This window comes from Salmo trutta, chromosome 4 (genome assembly GCF_901001165.1).
Source record: "Salmo trutta chromosome 4, fSalTru1.1, whole genome shotgun sequence".
Lineage (NCBI taxonomy): Eukaryota > Metazoa > Chordata > Actinopteri > Salmoniformes > Salmonidae > Salmo > Salmo trutta.
In genome coordinates this window covers 1842157-1862562 of record NC_042960.1, presented here as the reverse complement: position 1 = coordinate 1862562, position 20406 = coordinate 1842157, and the positions used below count along the sequence as shown (strand labels likewise).

General features: G+C 43.2%; 2 protein-coding genes across 3 annotated transcripts; one reads left to right on the top strand and one right to left on the bottom strand.

Annotated features, from left to right (window-relative positions):
• The first annotated feature begins 8001 nt into the window (after positions 1–8001).
• LOC115190752 (polyadenylate-binding protein-interacting protein 2B) lies at positions 8002–13562 on the top strand. Of its 2 annotated transcripts, none has more exons than XM_029748819.1 (4): positions 8002–8101; positions 9492–9661; positions 11646–11819; positions 12583–13562. In XM_029748819.1, exons 1-4 carry the CDS (start codon positions 8026–8028, stop codon positions 12637–12639), a joined length of 477 nt encoding a protein of 158 aa, XP_029604679.1. In that variant the 5' UTR covers positions 8002–8025; the 3' UTR covers positions 12640–13562. The 2 variants fall into 2 exon arrangements, with proteins under 2 accessions (XP_029604679.1, XP_029604680.1); XM_029748820.1 differs by having other exon boundaries at positions 8025–8208.
• Position 13563: 1 nt separating this feature from the next.
• On the bottom strand, positions 13564–20351 carry LOC115190736 (uncharacterized). Its single transcript, XM_029748818.1, has 8 exons — positions 19965–20351; positions 19644–19769; positions 18313–18399; positions 17826–18120; positions 17526–17660; positions 15953–16061; positions 15195–15381; positions 13564–13866 (listed from the first exon to the last, which is right to left on the bottom strand). The coding sequence occupies exons 1-8, from the start codon at positions 19986–19988 to the stop codon at positions 13804–13806; spliced, it is 1026 nt and encodes a 341-aa protein (XP_029604678.1). The 5' UTR covers positions 19989–20351; the 3' UTR covers positions 13564–13803.
• Positions 20352–20406: the final 55 nt, after the last annotated feature.

The window sequence follows — 20406 nt, the reverse complement described above, 5'->3', positions numbered from 1 at the left end:
AGGTGTCTTAGTGGGGGTGGCTGATGGTGTGGTTGTAGGGGAGGGAGGGAGGGAGGGAGGGCAGGAGGGAGCAAAAGAGAGAGAGACATGTGTCCTCTCTGTTTGGAGGGTGGTTAAAAAGGTTAAGGTTCAAGAACTCATTCTGAATGGTTAAGGTGAGAGTTAAAGTTTGAGATAGGGTTCAAATAAAAAAGTGTCCCCGACTGACCACGAGTCATGGGATTATGCTCATAACACCCAACCAAAGCGTACTTGATGGTATTGCGCTCCCTGTTGCCCCTAGTGGCCGGTTTAAAAGGCATTTCCCGACATCCTCAGGACATGGATAGGCATCCAATCTCCCTGTGGACACTGGACTGTATCAGGTGTCTCTGAGGAGGAGGTGACTGAGTCGTTCCAAGAATATATTGCCTTTTGGGTCATGTAATTTTGTAAAAATGTATTTCTTTCACCTCACTAGAACATTCCAAAATATAGAAAACACTTTTCTTTTTTTTTCTTCGAATCTCCAGAGAAAAATGAGTTAACGGAGACGATTAAAGTAACAGAGTTGACCGTTGAATGCAAGCTTAACAAAAATAATCGTACTTGTTATTTGCCTACAATCTGACACTCCTCCTGTCAGTACTCTGGTCGACTTCTAAAATGGAAACCTATATCCTATATTTATTTATTTTATTTTAGTTCAACTTTATTTAACTAAGGCTCTGGTCAAAAGTAGTGCACTTTATAAGGAATAGGGTACATGGTCTGTGGTCTACATCAGCAGGTTGAGATGACACGGCAAGCAGGTGTGGCAGGGCAGAGATTTGGATATTTAGTGTGAGGTCATCAGTTCCAGCACCTGTGACAGACACAACCCACCACACCTCAGAGGACAGAGACACTGAATCAATAGGCTACAGGTGAGTTAAATAGTTTCATTTGTATTTTTAAATGATAATTTTTCATTTTGAATTTCATTCATCTCAACTGATATAGATTGATGTAGCGTGTGAGCAAAACTATTGTAATATTAGCAATTTATACAAATATATCGACATATTCTGATATTTCGTCATGTTTACAAAATTATCATCTCTATTGATTATATGATCTACAAATTACTGTGAGAGAGTATCTTTATTAATTTAGCTTCATCAGGTTTTTTGTGTGCTTCATTGTGATTTTGGCACAGCTGCACACCTAGTTGACGGAACTCAGTGTTTTTAATACATTTTTCAACCAATGTAAAAAATAATCTGTCATTACCATAATAATACTGTATCAACACCCTATTGCCGTGGGTACAGAATGATTATAAGTGCATATATAAGATGAGTAAAGACTGCAATTATAGCGAGATAAATACTTTACACCCTCTCTCTCTTTTGCTCTATTTTTTGGTGTGTTTTCTTGTGGTTCTAACTAGGCTGCACACCTAGTTGACAGTATGCAGCGTTTCACTTGTTTTTCAAACAGGGTAAAAAAAAGGTGTATTTACCAGAGTAATACCTAACATCCAATTAGACTGGTAACAGAATGATTATATGTGCAAATATAATATCAATAAAGACTGATATTACTGCGAGATAAATACTTTTCATGAACCTGTTGTTTATATAACAATCCTCTCTCTCTATCTCCCCCTTTCTCTCCCTCTCTCTCTCTCTCTCTCTCTCTTTCTTTCTTTCTATCTATCTATCTCTCTCTTTAGCTCTTCCCTTTACAGATCTCAAGAACTTTCTCACATTACAGTTACATACATCGTTGAGATGAACTTAACTAAAGTCAATGATACGTCCACATCTCCTCCTGTCTCCCTCATTGATCCTGGTGTAAATACTTTCCTTGTGGCATACTTATTCCCCTTTCTTGCTGCTTCCTTTTCAATCAACATCGTCCTGGGTCTCCCCACCAATGTCTACATCCTGTGGCTGATACTGACTGGAGCAGGAGGAACAATGGCCTCAGAGTTCTTCGCTCTCAACCTGACCATGTCTGAGATCATCTTCTGCCTCTTTAATTCTGTCAGCATGGCTGAACTCTACATCCAGTCTGATTTTATCGCAAAAGTTGCTATTTTTTCCTATGGGTTTGTTTTCACTGGTCGTCCCCTGTTCCAGTGCTGTATCTGTGTGGAGCGCTACCTGGCGATGGTTCACCCTGTGGTCTTCCTGAAGTACAAACCCCTGAGATACAGGGTGGGGTGTTGTAGTGTTGTCTGGCTGATGGTTCTTGGGTCCTGCTGTCTATGTTTGTTTTCTAACTATACACCAGTGTTCTTCTACTTTATATTTGTCCAGTCACTGATCTATTTTTCTCTGATGTCATTCTGCTGCCTCTCAGTTCTCTGGGCTCTGAAGCGTCCAGGGCCAGGGGATGGGGACAGGGAGGGGACAAACAGCATGAAGATGAAGGCCTTTAAGATCATTTTGATTATCCTGGTGTATGCTGTGGTGTCTCAACTCCCAATGGCATTGATGGCACAGACTAAAAGTTACATTCCCTACATTAACTTTTTTACAGGAATGTCTATTTGTTTGTGCATTGTTATAATCTCTGGGTTTGTGCAGCCACTCCTCTATCTCCACAGGGTTGGGAAACTACCCTGTATCAGAAGTCTCTAAGACATGATGTTAAATCATTAGTGCTTTAGAAAATGTATAAATGTCATTATATTTATGTCCTATGTTTTTTCATATTCATTTGTGATTGTTTTCCAATTCATAATGTTTGAATCTATTTCCAACGTAATCAGTAGACTAGAAAGTGATGGTTTGATTCCCCGCCCTGTTGATTTTGTTTGGTAATATTGGGTGTGTAGTTTATATACCCACAAAGAGTGTAAACCAGCCCAAGCACTTCTCAAATCTTCAATTTTTAGCAAGAAAATGTGCATATATAGGCCGGGATTCAATCCGATCGCACTTATAGACAATGCAGCTTTTAAAGTCAATGGTACCGCGTTCGCGAAGATGACATTGAAGGTAATCGCTGCACATCGGCTCAATATGAAATGACCAATGTCAAGCGTTATATAGCGTGGTTTTGCATTGAATCCCGGCTATAATGTACTTGTTTGTAAAAAGACCTGATGTCATTCTATTTCAACTTTAGCGTGATGTTTTATTGGAAGAGAGACAGACAATTCAGCTGACTAAGGCAGATACAGACTGGCACTGAACATGTACATGTGTTTTCTCTTGAAATGATAGATGATGATTGTGCTTGAAAGTTACAATGTAGATATTGTTGGGGATGATCTGATTCAATGAATACTTATTAAGAATCTCAATGTCTGCCTGTCTTCTTTAAAGATGATACACAAAGGATATGTCTGTATATTTATGTAAAAAATAACTAATTATAATATCAAACAAGGTAACAGAAAACATGTTGTCCCCCACGAATGAAGCAGCACCCCCACAACAATTCAAGCTCAAACGAGACAGGAGATATCCTTTTTAAATTATAGCCCCTTGGGCTTATAAGTGTAAGTAAATGACGGATCTCTATGGCTAGATGCATCTTTTAGTCAATTTTCATAAATATCCCGCCAGTGCTGACTGAGATATCGCATGTGACTAACGGTCGCCTCCCTGATTTAATTCTGGGGGACAATAATCATATTTCAATGTATTTATCCTTGAAATCAGTGGGCAGTTCCAGCTATAATGCACTAATCACCATATTTTGTAACTAGGTCCTGGAGTTTTTCCTGACCTTTTGACCTGACCTGGTCTGGAGAAACTCAGGGCCCTATCCATCCATAAGGCATTCTACACAGCACGGCATATTCTCTTCAACCATACTAAACATCACTTAGTGTTGTCATAACCAGTGGAAAACATTTGCATATCAGGTGTGGTCCATTAAGTGGGGTGATGGGCAGCATCAGTTTACAGATGGGAGCAACATAAATGACTTGGTGGGGGTGGCTGAGGGTGTGGTTGTAGGGGAGGGAGGGAGGGAGAGAGAGAAGGAGAGAGAGAGGGAGGGAGGTAGGAAGGGTCGGACATGTGTCCTCTCTGTTGGGCCAAAAACATGACCTTATTGGATGCAAGATTTTCACCTTTACCTCCATGTTTTTATTATCCACAGAGTCAGTCATTCCAATCCAGTACTCATCATCATAGCAGCAAACTAGAACACAATACATCTGCCAGGAACCAGCAGCTTCCATCACTTTGTTACACTCTTCAAAAGCCTCATAGGTGCAAAGAGAGTTTGCAGTGACACAGATTATGCCATTAAGTTTGACATGGTCCTTGGGAAACCCATAGATGAGCATACATCTGATTTTCTAGTTTGCTGCTATGATGATGAGTGCTGGATTGGAATTGCTGATGCTGTGGATTATATTAAACATGGACGTAAAGTTGAAATTCATTCTTCCCAAGTTATCCAGCAAGATCCTATTCTTGGTCAAACAGAGGGGACACATGTTGTGTACCAAAAACAAGCATCATCTGCACCATCAAGGAACCAACCACTGCAACTGGTCACCAATATGATTCGGGACGAGGCAACATCACCACAACAGAAGATGCAATGAAGAAAGAAAATTAAAAAATGAAATGAGGAATGAGTAGTCCTCAAAGCAGTTTTTAGTTTTCTTGGGCAAGTACATTGTTCTAATTTTAACTATTCACTCTGCATTTATAAATGATATAATTTGAAGTTCAGCCTTGAATTAACATTGAGGGGGGGGGTTCTTCACACTTTTTTCAACTAATAGTAGGAACAGCACCAGAACATGGTAATATTAGGTTGTATGATGGTACAGGAACCTAGAAACTTCAATGACTGATTTCTCTGAACAGGCAGAAATAAGCATCACCAAATTCACAGAGAATATATAACATAGCAAGAAGAAACAATACCCCTAGCCACAGCTTTGTACTACTTGTCAGACATAGAGAATTAAGCATGTATACTGACCGTAGGGGTGGCCTTGGTGTGGGGTTTCTGGGGTTCCGTGGGGGGATTTTTTTTATATACCCACAAAGAGTGTAAACCAGCCCAAGCACTTCTCAAATCTTCCATTTTTAGTAAGAAAATGTGGATATATAGGCCGGGATTCACTTATAGACAATGGAGCTTTTAAAGTCAATGGTACCGCGTTCGCGAAGATGACATTGAAGGTAATCGCTGCACAGCTTTGTACTACTTGTCAGACATAGAGAACTAAGCATGTATACTGACCGTAGGGGTGGCCTTGGTGTGGGGTTTGGGGGGTTCCGTGGGGGGCTTTTTACCATTTATTTGGATTCCTCACATTTTAATCAATGTTAAGGAAGATGTTGGGTACTATGTTTATTGAATATTATATGAATCCTATGAATTGAAACGGCCAATTTGGGTGCAATTAATTCACTTAATTTGTCTTTCAACAAAACAATGTTGCAGGAATGCTTATCTTATCTGTTTATAACTACAGAAACTATTTCAGAACGACGAGAGAATGGGTGTCGAAATCCTCTTTCTTGTCTTTTTGAGATGGATAACCCTCTATAGGGCGAAAGGTAGCCCAGCGGTTAAGAGCTTTAGGCCATTAACTGAAAGGCTGCCTGTTTGAATCCCCAAGCTGAATAAGTAAAACATCTGTTGATGTGCCCTTGAGCAAGGCACTTAACCCTAGTTGCTATGAGTGTCTACTAAAGTGTCTACTATTAGTCTAATTTCATCGACAAACAGGCAGCGCAGTTTGTAAATGTCAGATGACAAAGAAAAACCTTTGCCGCCAACCATTGCAATGAATTCAAATTAATGAATGCATGTATGCGCTAATAGCATCTGTTTTTGCAGTGTCATGGCATTTCCATAGCCTTGTCAACAGACAGGGTGAGGTGACATTTGAAGAGCCAGGGACAGAGAGGGGAGGCAGTAGTCAAATTGAGGTAGTTGCATATGCTCAGCGGCAGTTAGCCATCGGTTAGAAGACGGACAGCAACCAGAGGGTCATTGGTTCAAATCCCAATCTATTTCCTGCCGTTATGCCCGGGAAAAAGGCCATTAATGCCTACATTGCTTCGGTGTGTGTCACAGCCAGGTGTGTGTGTTTGTCAGGGGGATGGGTTAAAAGCAAAATACATTTCTGTGACTTGAAAAGAAAACACACATGATGTGAATCTTTGTCAATATAACGTTTTCCTAGATTTCTGAAAATTATACATACAGTGTATGAAGTAACCACATAATCTCCAACCTTTTTAACCTGTTTCTCCTTTCTGGAGATGTTCCCATTGCTTGGAAGGCAGCCACAGTTTGTCCTTTATTTAAAGGGGGGGGATCAAGCTGATCCTAACTGTTATAGGCCTATTTCTATTTTGCCCTGTTTATCAAAAGTGTTGGAAAAACTTGTCAATAATCAACTGACTGGCTTTCTTGATATCTATAGTATTCTCTCGGGTATGCAATCTGGTTTCCGCTCAGGTTATAGATGTGTCACTGCAACCTTAAAGGTCCTCAATGATGTCACCATTGCCCTTGATTCTAAGCAATATTGTGCTGCTATTTTTTATTGACTTGGCCAAAGCTTTTGATACGGTAGACCATTCCATTCTTGTGGGCCGGCTATGGAGTATTGGTGTGTCTGAGGGGTCTTTGGCCTGGTTTGCTAACTACCTCTCTCAGAGTGCAGTGTATAAAGACAGACAATCTGCTGTCTCAGCCACTGCCTGTCACCAAGGGAGTACCCCAAGGCTTAATCCTTGACCCCACGCACTTCTCAATTTACATCAACAACATAGCTCAGGCAGTAGGAAGCTCTCTCATCCATTTATATGCAGATGATACAGCCTTATACTCAGCTGGCCCCTCCCCGGATTTTGTGTTAAATAATCTACAACAACGCTTTCTTAGTGTCCAACAAGCTTTCTCTACCCTTAACCTTGTTCTGAATACCTCCCCCCAAAAACTCATGTGGTTTCGTAAGAAGAATGCCCCTCTTCCCACAGGTGTTACTACTACCTCTGAGGGTTTAGAGCTTGAGGTAGTCACCTCATACAAGTACTTGGGAGTATGGCTAGAAGGTGCACTGTTCTTCTCTAGGCACATATCAAAGCTGCAGGCTAAAGTTAAATCTAGACTTGGTTTCCTCTATCGTAATCACTCCTCTTTCACTCCAGCTGCCAAACTAACCCTGATTCAGATGACCATCCTACCCATTTTAGATTACGGAGACATAATTTATAGATTGGCAGGTAAAGGTGCTCTCGAGCGGCTAGATGTTCTTTACCATTCGGCCATCAGATTTGCCACCAATGCTCCTTATAGGACACATCACTGCACTCTATACTCCTCTGAAAAGTGGTCATCTCTGTATACCCGTCACAAGACCCACTGGTTGATGCTTATTTATAAGCCCTCACTCCCTCCTATCTGAGATATCTACTGCAGCCCTCATCCTCCACATACAACACCTGTTCTGCCAGTCACATTCTGTTAAAGGTCCCCAAAGCACACACATCCCTGGATCGCTCCTCTTTTCAGTTTGCTGCAGCTAGCGACTGAAACGAGCTGCAACAAACAGTCAAACTGGACAGTTTTATCTCAATCTCTTCATTCAAAGACTCAATCATGGACACTCTTACTGACAGTTGTGGCTGCTTTCTGTGATGTATTGTTGTTTCTACCTTCTTGACCTTTGTGCTGTTGACTGTGCCCAATAATGTTTGTACCATGTTGTGTTGCTACTATGTTGTTATGCTGTGTTGCTGCCATGCTGTGTGTCATGTGTTGCTGCCTTGCTATGTTGTCTTAGGTCTCTCTTTATGTAGTGTTGTGTTGTCTCTCTTGTTGTGTTGTGTGTTTTGACCTTTATTAATATTCTATGTATGTATTATTATTTTATTATTTTAAAATCCCAGGCCCCAACCCCACAGGGGCCTTTTGCCTTTTGGTAGGCCATCGTTGTAAATAAGAATTGATTCTTAACTGTCTTGCCTAGTTAAATAAAGGTTAAATAAAACACATTAAAAAAAAAAAAATTATCGCATGCCCATGACATCAACCTCTCAGTTGATGCGCTGAGGTAGGTATATGACGACTGATATAGCGGGCTGGGGGAACTCAACGACGAAACGGAAGTCCCCCGTGAGCGTCTTGATGGAATGTAGTGAGTTGGCTAGCTTGATAGCAAATTAGCTGTAAAGTCGACGAATTGCCCTGTCAAACATTGAAGATATATCGAGTGGTCTTTAAATAATTATCCAACGATGCCAGGTAGCTACGTTTTTGTTGCGCTACTGGCTGCTGTGCATTCCAGATACAATTTGACCTGAATCGTGTGTGCATGTAATGCAGTTAGCCTTCGAGCTAAGTTTGGTTTAGCTTGTTACTACCACTACCAGCTAGCCACCTGCCAACAGTTTTATAGCTAGCTATAAAGACAATCCAAGGTAGTAAGAAAGCTTTGCTAGTTACAGATTACGTAACATTCACTCGGTACATCAAAAACAGCTAGCTAGTCAAGTTGGTCCATGTGTGATCCAATATGCGTGTTTTTATATATTTCAAGTTAGTTAGCAATCTCGCTAGCCAAGTAGCTTTCTAGCTCGCTAGTGGCATGCCAAAGCCTTGTTCGTAGGGTGATTTCACGATGTGTTATCTAGCGAATGTTAACTTAAATAACTAGCTAGGTAACTTGTTTAATCAGTGATTTGATGGCTACAGTAAATTTAGTCGAAACTACAACCCATTTTATCACTAATTATTTTCAGACTGCTTAAGTTGGCTATCTAGTTAGTTAGCTAGCTAGTCCGTGCTAGTTTTCTGAGTTCGCTAGCTATCACACTTGCTAGCTACGTAGTTAGCTAACGTTGTCTACCAACTAGAAAACTACCTAACGTTGTTTACCAACTAGTAAGCTAGCTACTGTAACTAGCTCACTAGCAAACCGACAATACTCAAAATAGGATTTGTGCTGCGATGAACGGTAACGTTAGCTGTAACTAACGTTACTCCAGTTAGCTCATTTTCTGGCTGGCTTGTTGCAGCTGTGACACGCAGGTAGGCCTCGCTCCATGTGGGGTTTGTTATCACTTTTTTCTCATGACATGTGCATCCTTCAATACAGGTAACGCGTTAACTAGGTATTGTTGAGTTCTGCCATTATAACGGTATCAACTGGCTAGTTAGTAGTTGTAGCCACGTCAGCTGTAAGCGCAGCCACTGACTCGCTACTATTGGTCTATAACTAGTATGATACTAGCAAATATTATGATAACTAGCCTAACACTTTCATCTGTGATACTACTAAGTAAGTAGTAAAATAATGACATCTGCACTTTATTTGCGTTTTGGTAATATATACTTTTTCATGTGTTGGTAGATAACGGTTTAACTTTCTACTGTTATGTTTTAGGTACGTTTTTTGAACTTAATATTTATTAAACACGTCATTTATTCAGTTTACCCAAACTGAGCTTTACTGTCAATTTGAAAACCATTTGCTTAGTTTAAAGTGGGTTGCCATTTATGTGTATGTGAAAACGTTAACCCTGCAGAGCCTGCGGAGATGAACAGTCCTGAGATGGCGAAAACACCAGGCGGCAGCAGTGCCCCCGGGAAAGAGAATGTGGCCAATGGGCACAAGGAGGGAGAAGTGGGCAACAACAACAACAACCCCTTTGCTGACTACATGTGGATGGAGAACGAGGAGGATTACAACAGACAGGTCAGTGATTTAGGACCACTCTTTATGTACATGCACACATACGTATGCACACAGGTGCACACACACGGACATAGTGATAGACAGAGGGACACCCACACAGATGTACAGACCACACACACACACTAAAAGGTGAGGAATGTTGCCCTGGATAGATATTGCCTGGACTTGTACACAGATCTAGGATCAAGTTACTCTACGCTCAGGATCAAGGGACATGTACATTCTTCCTTGCAGATTTTCTCAAGCTCTGTTAAGTTAGATGGGGAGCGGCAGCCAACGAGTTACATCCCATCAGATCACAGAATCGTTTGTCTTATGCTCTGTCTTTCACATGCCTTTCTGCAAACTCCAGCCATGCTGTCATGTGCCGCTCTAGAAAATAAGGGAAAGCCGCATACTCTAAGAGCTCAGATGCAAAAATGTAATAACCTAATAACCAACGTTTCGACAGCAAAGCTGTCTTCATCAGGGTATCATCACAAACACTGCGAGATGAGTCATTTATATAGTGTCAAGAGACACACGTGTTTGTAATCATGGCCAAGTGTGGCCTTATATCATTGGTTAACTCAAATATTTGTAAAAAGTTTTCTACTCCGCTAGCCAGCACCTCGCCTTTATAGGTGTGCGTTTCTTTTTTCTAGATTGTCATGTGCCACTCTCCCATAAAGCCCAGATTGGTGAAGTGCTGTAGAGACTGTTGTCCTTCTGGCAGGTTCTCCCTTGCCCGGTTGCTCAGTTTGGTCAGACGGCCAGCTCTAGGCAGAGTCTGGGTAGTTCCATATTCCCTTCCCCAGATATATGCCTCATCACAATTCTATCTTGGAGATCTACGGACAGTCCCTTGGACTTCATGCAATAGTTCATACTCTCTCATGCACTGTCATGACATAGACTGATCAGGTGAATCCAGGTGAAAGCTATGATCCCTTATTGATTTAACTTTTTAAATCCACTTCAATAAGTGTAGATGAAAGGCTTTTTGAAGTCTTGAGACTATTGAGACATAGATTGTGTATGTTTGCCATTCAGAGTAGTGTTATATACCAGTACCACGGTACCAAAATGTCATGATACTTATGACACCAACATTTTTAGAATACCGTATTACTGTTTCGTATGATACTACCACATTTTTCAGCCCTACCGATCTAAAGAACCCACTGGCGCCTGTTTATAAAATGCGTATGAAGTCAGTTTTGTTTCTAAATTCAGTAAAATATATATATATAATAGTTTATTGTATTTGCCGGACCTTATATGCGACGGGTCCAATAATGTTCATAATGTGTCATCTCTGATCAGCCAGCTGCATGGCCCACATCCCCTTCCAGCCGTCACTCACCTGCTTCTCTTCGTCCGCTCTTCCTGCACATCTATTCTATTTTTTTCCATCCATTTTTAAAATATAATTTAGCCGGCGATCAGGGATGCATACCCTTATCAGTCTTCCTTACATTTGATACATTGGAGCAGCCCGCAGAGTGAGCAAAGTTGATACATTGTGTCTTCTCATCCTTGGTATAACCAACAGCATTGGCCAATCTGCGTAGGCTTTGCAAGTTGTCACTCAGCAGTGCCAGAGAGGGAAAACGGATTCGTGACAGTCATGCTTTCAGCTTTAAAGGAAAGAAAACGGCTTGTCTCTAGCTCAAACGGTAAAAAATTCAATAGAACCCATATTACGTTGGAGCATTGTGGTCCACATGGTCCAGCATCCCTGTGGAACGCTTTGGCCACCTTGTAGAGTCCATGCTCGGATGAATTGAGGCTATTCTGAGGGCAAAAGGGGGGGGTGCACCTCGATATTAGAAAGGTGTTCGTAATGTTTTGTACACTCCCCTCGAACCTGGGCTGCCCTCCAGTGCTCTTTCAGAAGGAGGCAAGGATAGAGGACATGAGGAAAGACATATTAAGAAATAATCATCATCTACTGCTGATTGTAATCCAGCCCTATTCTTTCCCTATTGTGTGGTCATCCCAGGTGGAGGAGGAGCTTCTGGAACAGGAGTTCTTAGAACGCTGTTTCCAGGAAATGCTGGAAGAGGAGGATCAGGATTGGTTCATCCCCGCCAGAGACCTCGCCCCGGGGGTGGGGCAGATTCAGCAACAGCTCAACGGGCTATCTGTCTCCAACGGCAACGCAGATGAACTCGCGGTAAGTCCTGTCAGAATGTTTGTCCGTCAGAATGTGTCACAGTCTGTTTATGCTCTACACGAGCAGCATGTCTGATGAGCGTCATCGACCAAAACGTCACTATATTTATAGGGCCAGTTTCCCAGACACAAATTAAGTCGAATCCTGGACTAAAAAGCATGTTCAATGGAGATTCTTTATTCAGTCCAGGAAGAGGATTCATATTTTGTCCTGGAAACCGGCCCTTAGAGTTCACCTTAGAGTTAAAAGGCTGAGAACTTCAGTATTTGCTGTGGAGTGTCATCCACATTCAGTACCTAGATATCTTAGGTAGCCCATCTTCTCCAGTTGTTTGATCAGACACCATACCTCTTCTACTCTTAGGGACGGTCTCTCTTCTCCAGTTGTTTGATCAGACACCATATCTCTTCTACTCTTAGGGACGGTCTCTCTTCTCCAGTTGTTTGAACACAGACACGATACCACTCCTTCACTTGGGCCCGGTTTCCTGGAAAAAGATTAAGCCTAGTCCTAGACTAAAGACCATGCTGAAAGGATATTCTCCATTGAAATAGGTTTTTAGTCTAGGGTTAGGCTTAATCTGTTAGAGAACCGACCATCAGCTGGAGACACTATCCTGTGGTGCGTGTTACAATCCGAACCATCTGTTCGGTGTCTGCTCTTGTCAGTTTTTAATGTTGAGGCCCTGTTATTTTTACCTGTTCTCTCAGGTCTGGGTCCTTTTTATTTGCTCCTATACTAAATCTCTCCTCTCTTTTTACAGCGCAAGAGCAGCTTGAACCCAGAGGCGAAGGAGTTTGTTCCGGGAATGAAATACTAGGGTCCTCCCGCCAGTAGGGGGAACCCTCATAAAGACTCTTTGTGACTGCTGGCTTCCCAGCAGACACCCTTGCACTCGCCTGCTTTTGGGCTGTGTGGGGTACATGGGGTGGGGTTGGAGGGTGGGCTGGGGTATACTCTTCAATAAGCTTTTGGTCGCATTCCCCTGCTCAGATGTTGCATGCATCAACCTATGGTTACGTGCCAAGTCATCTACTGTGCCGTCGGGCACCAGATTGCTATGACATGTGGTTAGCTGATAAATAAAATGTCTATCCAGGAGTTGTAAGATCTGGAATGCGTCAGCACCGTCTTAGTAGGGGAACGCAGCCTTTTATTTCCGTTTTGTTCCTATGTGGTTAACTAGGCAAGGGGCAGTGATGGGAGAAGGGTGGGCAGGGGCCATATCAGTATAAAAGAATCCTATTGGACAGAATGGGAGGGGCCATCAGTATAAGATTTTCTTATTGGACAGACGGCAGAACTGGAGGTCAGATCTGCATAGAAAGTTTGTTTATTTTTGTTCTTTCTCCTCGATCTCAAGTGCAGCCGTGAGTCTGTCGTCGTGGTGATCGTGGCTGGAGATTTCTCTCCCCTGATCATTGTTGCGGTTTCTTTTTTCTCTTTTATGGATGTTTTTCTTTTCCTCAGACGCTGGTTTTAGGGTAGGTAGTGTGTAGGGGCGAAGTAGGCTTGGCGAAAGATGGACAGACTGCAGTGTACAGAAGGATTGGATGGAATCTGGCTGCGGGGTTGGAGCTGACTGAAGGCAACTTGAAACCTGCGAGGGATTTCCGTGGCAACAATTTCATTTTTTTGTTTGGTTGATATGTAAAAACTTGAGTTGAAATCCTGTCAGTGTGCGACTTGCATTAACAAATGAGGACAAAGTATGATGGAATAAAGATCAGGTACCCTCTGGGACTTTGGTGTCTTGTTCATTGTTTTATATACAGGTTTGATTCTGTTATTACATGTCCAGTAACCTGTCATTACCTTAGCTAAAAGTCCACTCAAAAGACCACGCTGTGGGTTTTGATAAAAAAAATGTTGACACAAACAAGTACCTCTGAATTGTCAAAATACCTTTTTTTCTATATTAACCTTTGTCAGGTTGAACATCGAATAGAGACCATGCAGGTCTAATCCTGCAAGATGGTTCAGGTCAGTTGTCTCTGTTCTGTCTGTACGCAGGGCTGGTCTTGGGTCTGGACAGGTCAGGGTAGTTCTGCAGCAAAATCAGAGGAATAACATAATGAATTGTATTGTCTTTCCTCCTTTTGCTCAACTGCCTCTAAATTATTGAAGTTATCAGTTACTTGTTTGGCTGGGTTTATACTGCAAGTGTAACCTGATCCCAGACCTGTTTGTCCTCTTGTCAACACCATCGCTGTCATTGTGAACCCAAACATGGTATGACAGTGAGGTTGCATGATGGTACAAGAAGACTCGCACTACACCAAACCCCTATTCACATCGACGGGAACGCAGTGGAAAAGCTGAAAAGCTTAAAGTTTACTGACAATCTGAAATGGTCCAACCACACAGTGTGGTGAAGGCGCAACAGTGCCTCTTCAAACTCAGGAAGCTGAAGAAATTCGACTTGGCCCCTAAGACCATCACAAACTTTTGCAGATGCACAATTGAGAGCATCCTGTTGGGCTGTATCACCGTCTGGTACATCAACTGCATCGCCCACAACCGCAGGGCTCTCCAGAGGGGGGGTGGTCTGCCCAACGCATCACCGGGGGTACACTGCCTGCCCTCCAGGACACCTACAGCACCCAATGTCACAGGAAGGCCCAAAAAAATCAAGGACATCAACCACCTGAGCCACAGCTGGGTGAACAGGTAGATAACCTAGCTATCAGTACAGGTGCATCAAAGCTGGGACCGAGAGACTGAAAAACAACTTCTACGTCAAGGCCGTCAGACTGTTATATAGCCATCACTAACCAGCTACACCCCGGTTACTCAACCCTGCACCTTAAGAGGCTGCTGCCCTATATACATAGACATGGAATCACTGGTCACTTTAACAATGTTTACATACTGTTTTACTCATTTCATATGCAAATAATGTATTTTAGTCAATGCCACTCCAACATTGCTCACCCTAATATTTATTAATTTCATTATTTTACTTTAAGATGTGTGTATTGTTGTGAATTGCTAGATACTACTGCGCTGTTGGAGCTAGGAACGCCAGCATTTCACTACACCCGCGATAACGCCTGCTAAATATGTGTATGTGACCAATACGATTTGAAATGTAAACGTTAATGGGGTAGGGACGTCCCTTGGATTCCGGATAGCAAGGGCCTATGTGAATGTACAACCTATAGCATGTAAATCTCAATCTCTGTGCACCACGAGGTGAAAGTCACAGCCTCTACAGAGTGTCTAGTGTAGTGGTGTGTAAGTGCAGCCATATGTTTACTCTAATAGGGAGCCTTAACTGGGTCTTCGTCCCAAAATAATTTTCAAAGTGCACCATAAGGTCCTGGTCAAAAGTAGTGCACTACGAAGAGAAAATGGTTCCGTTTGGGATATTACCTTCTTGGTGAAGTGCCTCTGATACTCTGAGCGGATGTGCCCTTGGGTCTGGTCTGCGGTGTGGGCACCAGGCTGGTACTCGGCGGTGCAGGGCTCCTTCTCCAGGCCACTAGGGGGCTTCCTCTGCCCAGGGACGTAGCGATCAGGGCCCTGGTACCGGTCCTGGTACTCTGACACCCAGGCCCTCCTGGATGGATGGAGAGGATAGGATGGTGAAGCATATTAAAGTCTGTCATAATTCGGTCCTTCCCCTCGGCCCTAACCTAGGTATGTTTTTTTTAGGGGGTAGATAACCTAGTTATGTTTGCAGATCTGAAGGTCTGTAGGACAGGTATAAGCAGTAGCGGTGGAGCTGCTAAAATTCCACAATACTCCCCAACTGGGTTTATTGCGACATCACTTTTACCTCTGGCTATTACAGACGCCAGACTATATGATGGACAAAGCCTCTGCTGCACCACTTGACTGTTAATGGGTTGCTGGGTGAAGGGGATTGCTATGAATCACTGTATGTGTGAATCACATGTAATCTGCTCTGTAGTAGTCTGCAGTTATCTGTTGCAGTGAACAGATTGCAGGAGCTTGAGACAGATGCAAAGAAAACTGGCATGGGGTGGAACGAGCTGGAGGAGACTGTCCAGAACAGAGTGCGAAGGAGAGGAGTCGTCCATGGCCTGTGCACCATAGCCTTAGGTAAGTAAGTATGAACAGATTCCTCCTTTCAATCCGTGTCGGTATGTGGATGTGATCTACTGTACCAGTTGAGTGTGGCTTCAGGCAGGATGCGCTGCGGGCCTCTCAGTGTGGAGGGGTTGTCCCAGTGTGTGTAACTCTGGCTGTAGGTGGTCACACCGTCGAATGGCAGTCCTACACACACACACACACGTGGATGAGAGTTATCATGAATAATCCCATATACAGCTTCATACTGCACCTACGTCACAAGTTTAACATGTTATTGCCATTGAGGTTTGGCCAGCAGGCTCTCGACAAAGTAGGTGGCTCGGCCCGTATTATACGTCTCAGAGTAGCGAGTGCTGATCTAGGATCAGGGTGGATGGTGGTGGCTCGGCCCGTATTATAGCGTCTCAGAGTAGCGAGTGCTGATCTAGGATCAGGGTGGATGGTGGTGGCTCGGCCCGTATTATAGCGTCTCAGAGTAGCGAGTGCTGATCTAGGATCAGGGTGGATGGTGGTGGCTCGGCCCGTATTAAAGCGTCTAAGAGTAGGGAGTGCTGATCTAGGATCAGGGTGGATGGTGGTGGCTCGGCCCGTATTAAAGCGTCTAAGAGTAGGGAGTGCTGATCTAAGATCAGGGTGGATGGTGGTGGCTCGGCTCGTATTAAAGCGTCTAAGAGTAGGGAGTGCTGATCTAGGATCAGGGTGGATGGTGGTGGCTCGGCCCGTATTAAAGCGTCTAAGAGTAGGGAGTGCTGATCTAGGATCAGGGTGGATGGTGGTGGCTCGGCCCGTATTATAGCGTCTCAGAGTAGCGAGTGCTGATCTAGGATCAGGGTGGATGGTGGTGGCTCGGCCCGTATTAAAGCGTCTAAGAGTAGGGAGTGCTGATCTAGGATCATGGTGGATGGTGGTGGCTCGGCTCGTATTAAAGCGTCTAAGAGTAGGGAGTGCTGATCTAGGATCAGGGTGGATGGTGGTGGCTCGGCCCGTATTAAAGTGTCTAAGAGTAGGGGGTGCTGATCTAGGATCAGGGTGGATGGTGGTGGCTTGGCCTGTATTAAAGCGTCTCAGAGTAGGGAGTGCTGATCTAGGATCAGAGTGGATGGTGGTGGCTCGGCCCGTATTAAAGTGTCTCAGAGTAGGGAGTGCTGATCTAAGATCATGGTGGATGGTGTTGAGTTCTATGTTTCTCCCTACTGGGTGGCTATGGGACCTACCAGGGTGCATGAAGGTTGTACATCCCAAATGGCACCCTATTCGCAATATAGTGCACTACTTTTGACCAAAGCCCTATTCCCTATATAGTGCTTATAGGGTTCTGGTAAAAAAGTAGTGCACTATATCTATCTATCTATCTATCTATCTATCTATCTATCTATCTATCTATCTATCTATCTATCTATCTATCTATCTATCTATCTATCTATCTATCTTACACACACACACACACACACACACACACACACACACACACACACACACACACACACACACACACACACACACACACACACACACACACAAACACTAGTGTTCTATTTGGGACATAAGGCTGGTGGTAGAAAGCCTACCTAGGTGCATGAGGTTAGACTGGGTGGCTATGGGTATAGAACAGTGTTTAATATATTGTTACGACTCTATAGGACCTACCTAGGTGCATGAGGTTAGACTGGGTGGCTATGCGCTGGTTGATCTGGCCTTCCTGCCTAGATGAGTGGGTCATGTCCCGACGGAACTGCTCCTCCCTTAACCGCTCCACCTGCAGCGGGTGCTCCCCATCACTTCCTGTGACAACAGGAACAGGTAGTACACACATATATGTTATTGGTGCTGGTCTATCATCTTGCACTAAAGGAAACAAAAGCGGATAAAATGTGGAGTTATAAGGCCATTCAAAGCCTCAAATAAAAACATGTCAATACAAAATTAACAGGGTATTCCCTCTCTCACCTTCCCCACTGCCGATGTGAGGCAGCTCCACCATGTCCTTGGGTGTCGTTGTGACCCCTGTTGGGTCCCCTGTTGCCTGCGTCCATGCCTCTTTCCGGGCAGGGCGGGACGGGATGGAGTTACGGACTGAGGTCGAGGGGAAAGAGGGAGAGACCGACCTTCGTTCCCCAGAGTCGGAGCTCGAACGCTGTGGTGGTATCTGGCTCTGCTCCTTCTCTGGAGGAGCTGTCCTTTTCACTTGGATCTTACTGAAATTCTCACTCTCCAACGAAGCTGCCCTCCCTGTTCTCACCTTCTAGATAGATAGATAGATAGATAGATAGATAGATAGATAGAGAGAGAGAGAGAGAGAGAGAGAGAGAGAGAGATATTTGAGACTGACTAAGATAAGATAATATCAATTCATCTACCATGAAATGCCCCTAAGGTATGCCAGTCAAGGGACAGGTAAGACAAATAAGTTAGTTATTGTGGCTGAGGGACTCACCTGAGTGAAGGCAAAGGCGGGGTTCTGTGGGCCGTTAGTAATGGTCTGGAAACACTGTCTGTAGTACTGAGCCCACATATCCGCCAACTGAGAGACAGACAGACAGACAGACAGACAGACAGACAGACAGACAGACAGACAGACAGACAGACAGACAGACAGACAGACAGACAGACAGACAGACAGACACACAGATAGCCAGACAGGCAGGCCAAATCAGGGCAGTGTGAATGTGTACAGTGTGTTAACGGTTCAACAAAGGGTATTCTACGATCCTCAAAGTCCTTCGAAGAACCGTAGGGTTCTTGTCACTGAAAATTGCCACCATAGCAGGTGGGGTTCATCGAGGAACCACCTTAGTTCCTGGGGGTTCTTGCAGGAACCTAATTGCCCCTCTGAAACATTTAGATGTGAATTTGAAATGACAGCAGGTGCAGGCACTTAACTGAAATATGTTAAGATCTCCTCAGTTTAAGGTAAGGTTTGTCCCTTGTATGATCTAAATGTATATTGTTTTATGATGACACCATCTATCTTTTCATATTTGTGCAAATCTTTCTAAAACAGAAAATTGACACTTTAATGGATATAAAACCAACAAAGAGGCAAGAATATGTAGGCTATAAGAATATGTTGAAGGCTAGATGTATTGGGTGCAGATGACTGAACTGATCACCTTTGTGTCTGTCTTCAGGTATACAGAGGAGGAGGCATACAAAGGTATGTCAGTTGGTATTGGTATGTTATGCAGATCACATGTACCATTATCAAAACAGTTTTTTTCATTCACATTCACCACAAAAACCAAGGTATGAATACTGTCGTGTGCATGTTTTGTTAATCATCTGTATAATTACTATTTTTTTGGATTCACAGACTTCACCCTCCCTACACCTCTGATGAATATAACAGGAAACCTGTTCGATCACCATGCACTGCAAAATAATTCTGGCTGTGGATACGGAGAACTTTAACACAGTAATTTAACATCAACAGGCCAGAAGATATACCCATGTGACTTGGAGCTCTGCTGGGAGTTCACCTCATATTGAGATGAGTGAATTCTGCTTTGCCACTAAAATCATAATAAACACTGACAATTAAAATATTGTGTTATTGTTATGGTGATTGTTAATAATACATAAAAAAATAGGGGGGGGGTGTAGTTCTTCAAAGAACTTGGGTTCCCCCACAGTTTCAATTTGAAGAATCCCTAAAGGATACTCCAGGAACATTTTCCTTTTAGAGTGTATGGCGTTAGTATACAAGTTGAAAAGTGTTGGTGTGTGTGTGAGAGAGAGAAAGGGAGAGACAGAGCGAGTTAGTTGTACCTTCTGGTGTGTGGTGCAAGATGGCTCTGCATGGAGCCTGAACAGCCTGAGGTGCCGATCACTGGGGGGCTTGTAGTCAGCCCCATAGGTGCTTTGCTGCCCCACTCTGGCCTGAGGGCCCCGAGACTGGAGGAGAGAAGAGTGGAGAGAGATGGATGAACCCTCACCTTTAACCAACCAAGAGCATCAGTGAAAAGTCTTAATTCTCGGAAGCATTATGAGACAATCTCATTGATTACCTATTCTTACTAGTTGAATAGCCTAGTGTTTATGTTATGAAAATTCTCAAATATGGCAATGCTAAACCCGTACTAGACATACCTGAATTTGCCTTAAAGAGTGCATTAAATTGCTCTTGTTCCCTGATATTTAAGATGGTCATTCGTCAAGGATAAATCGGGGTCAACGCTAGCGAAACTAAAACAGGCTACATGAGACAGTGGTTAAATGTGTGTTGGAAAACCCATAATAGTCTATGTTCCATAGAACGTTGGAACGTTTGAGTCCAAATAATATACTTTTTATCGATTCCTTAGTTACGCAGCGATATCATAAATAGGGTGATGTCACAGCATTCCAAAATAATCTGAGTCTTCGTAGCCGTTCTAAAAACAATGGTCATAAATGAAAGAAAAGTGAACAATACAAATATCGTAATAAAATCAACCATGAATGGGAGGTTTCACTTCCTTCATTCTTCACAATACATGTCTTATTCACTGTATGGTTCTCTGTGTAGGCTATTATTCATTGTATGATATCA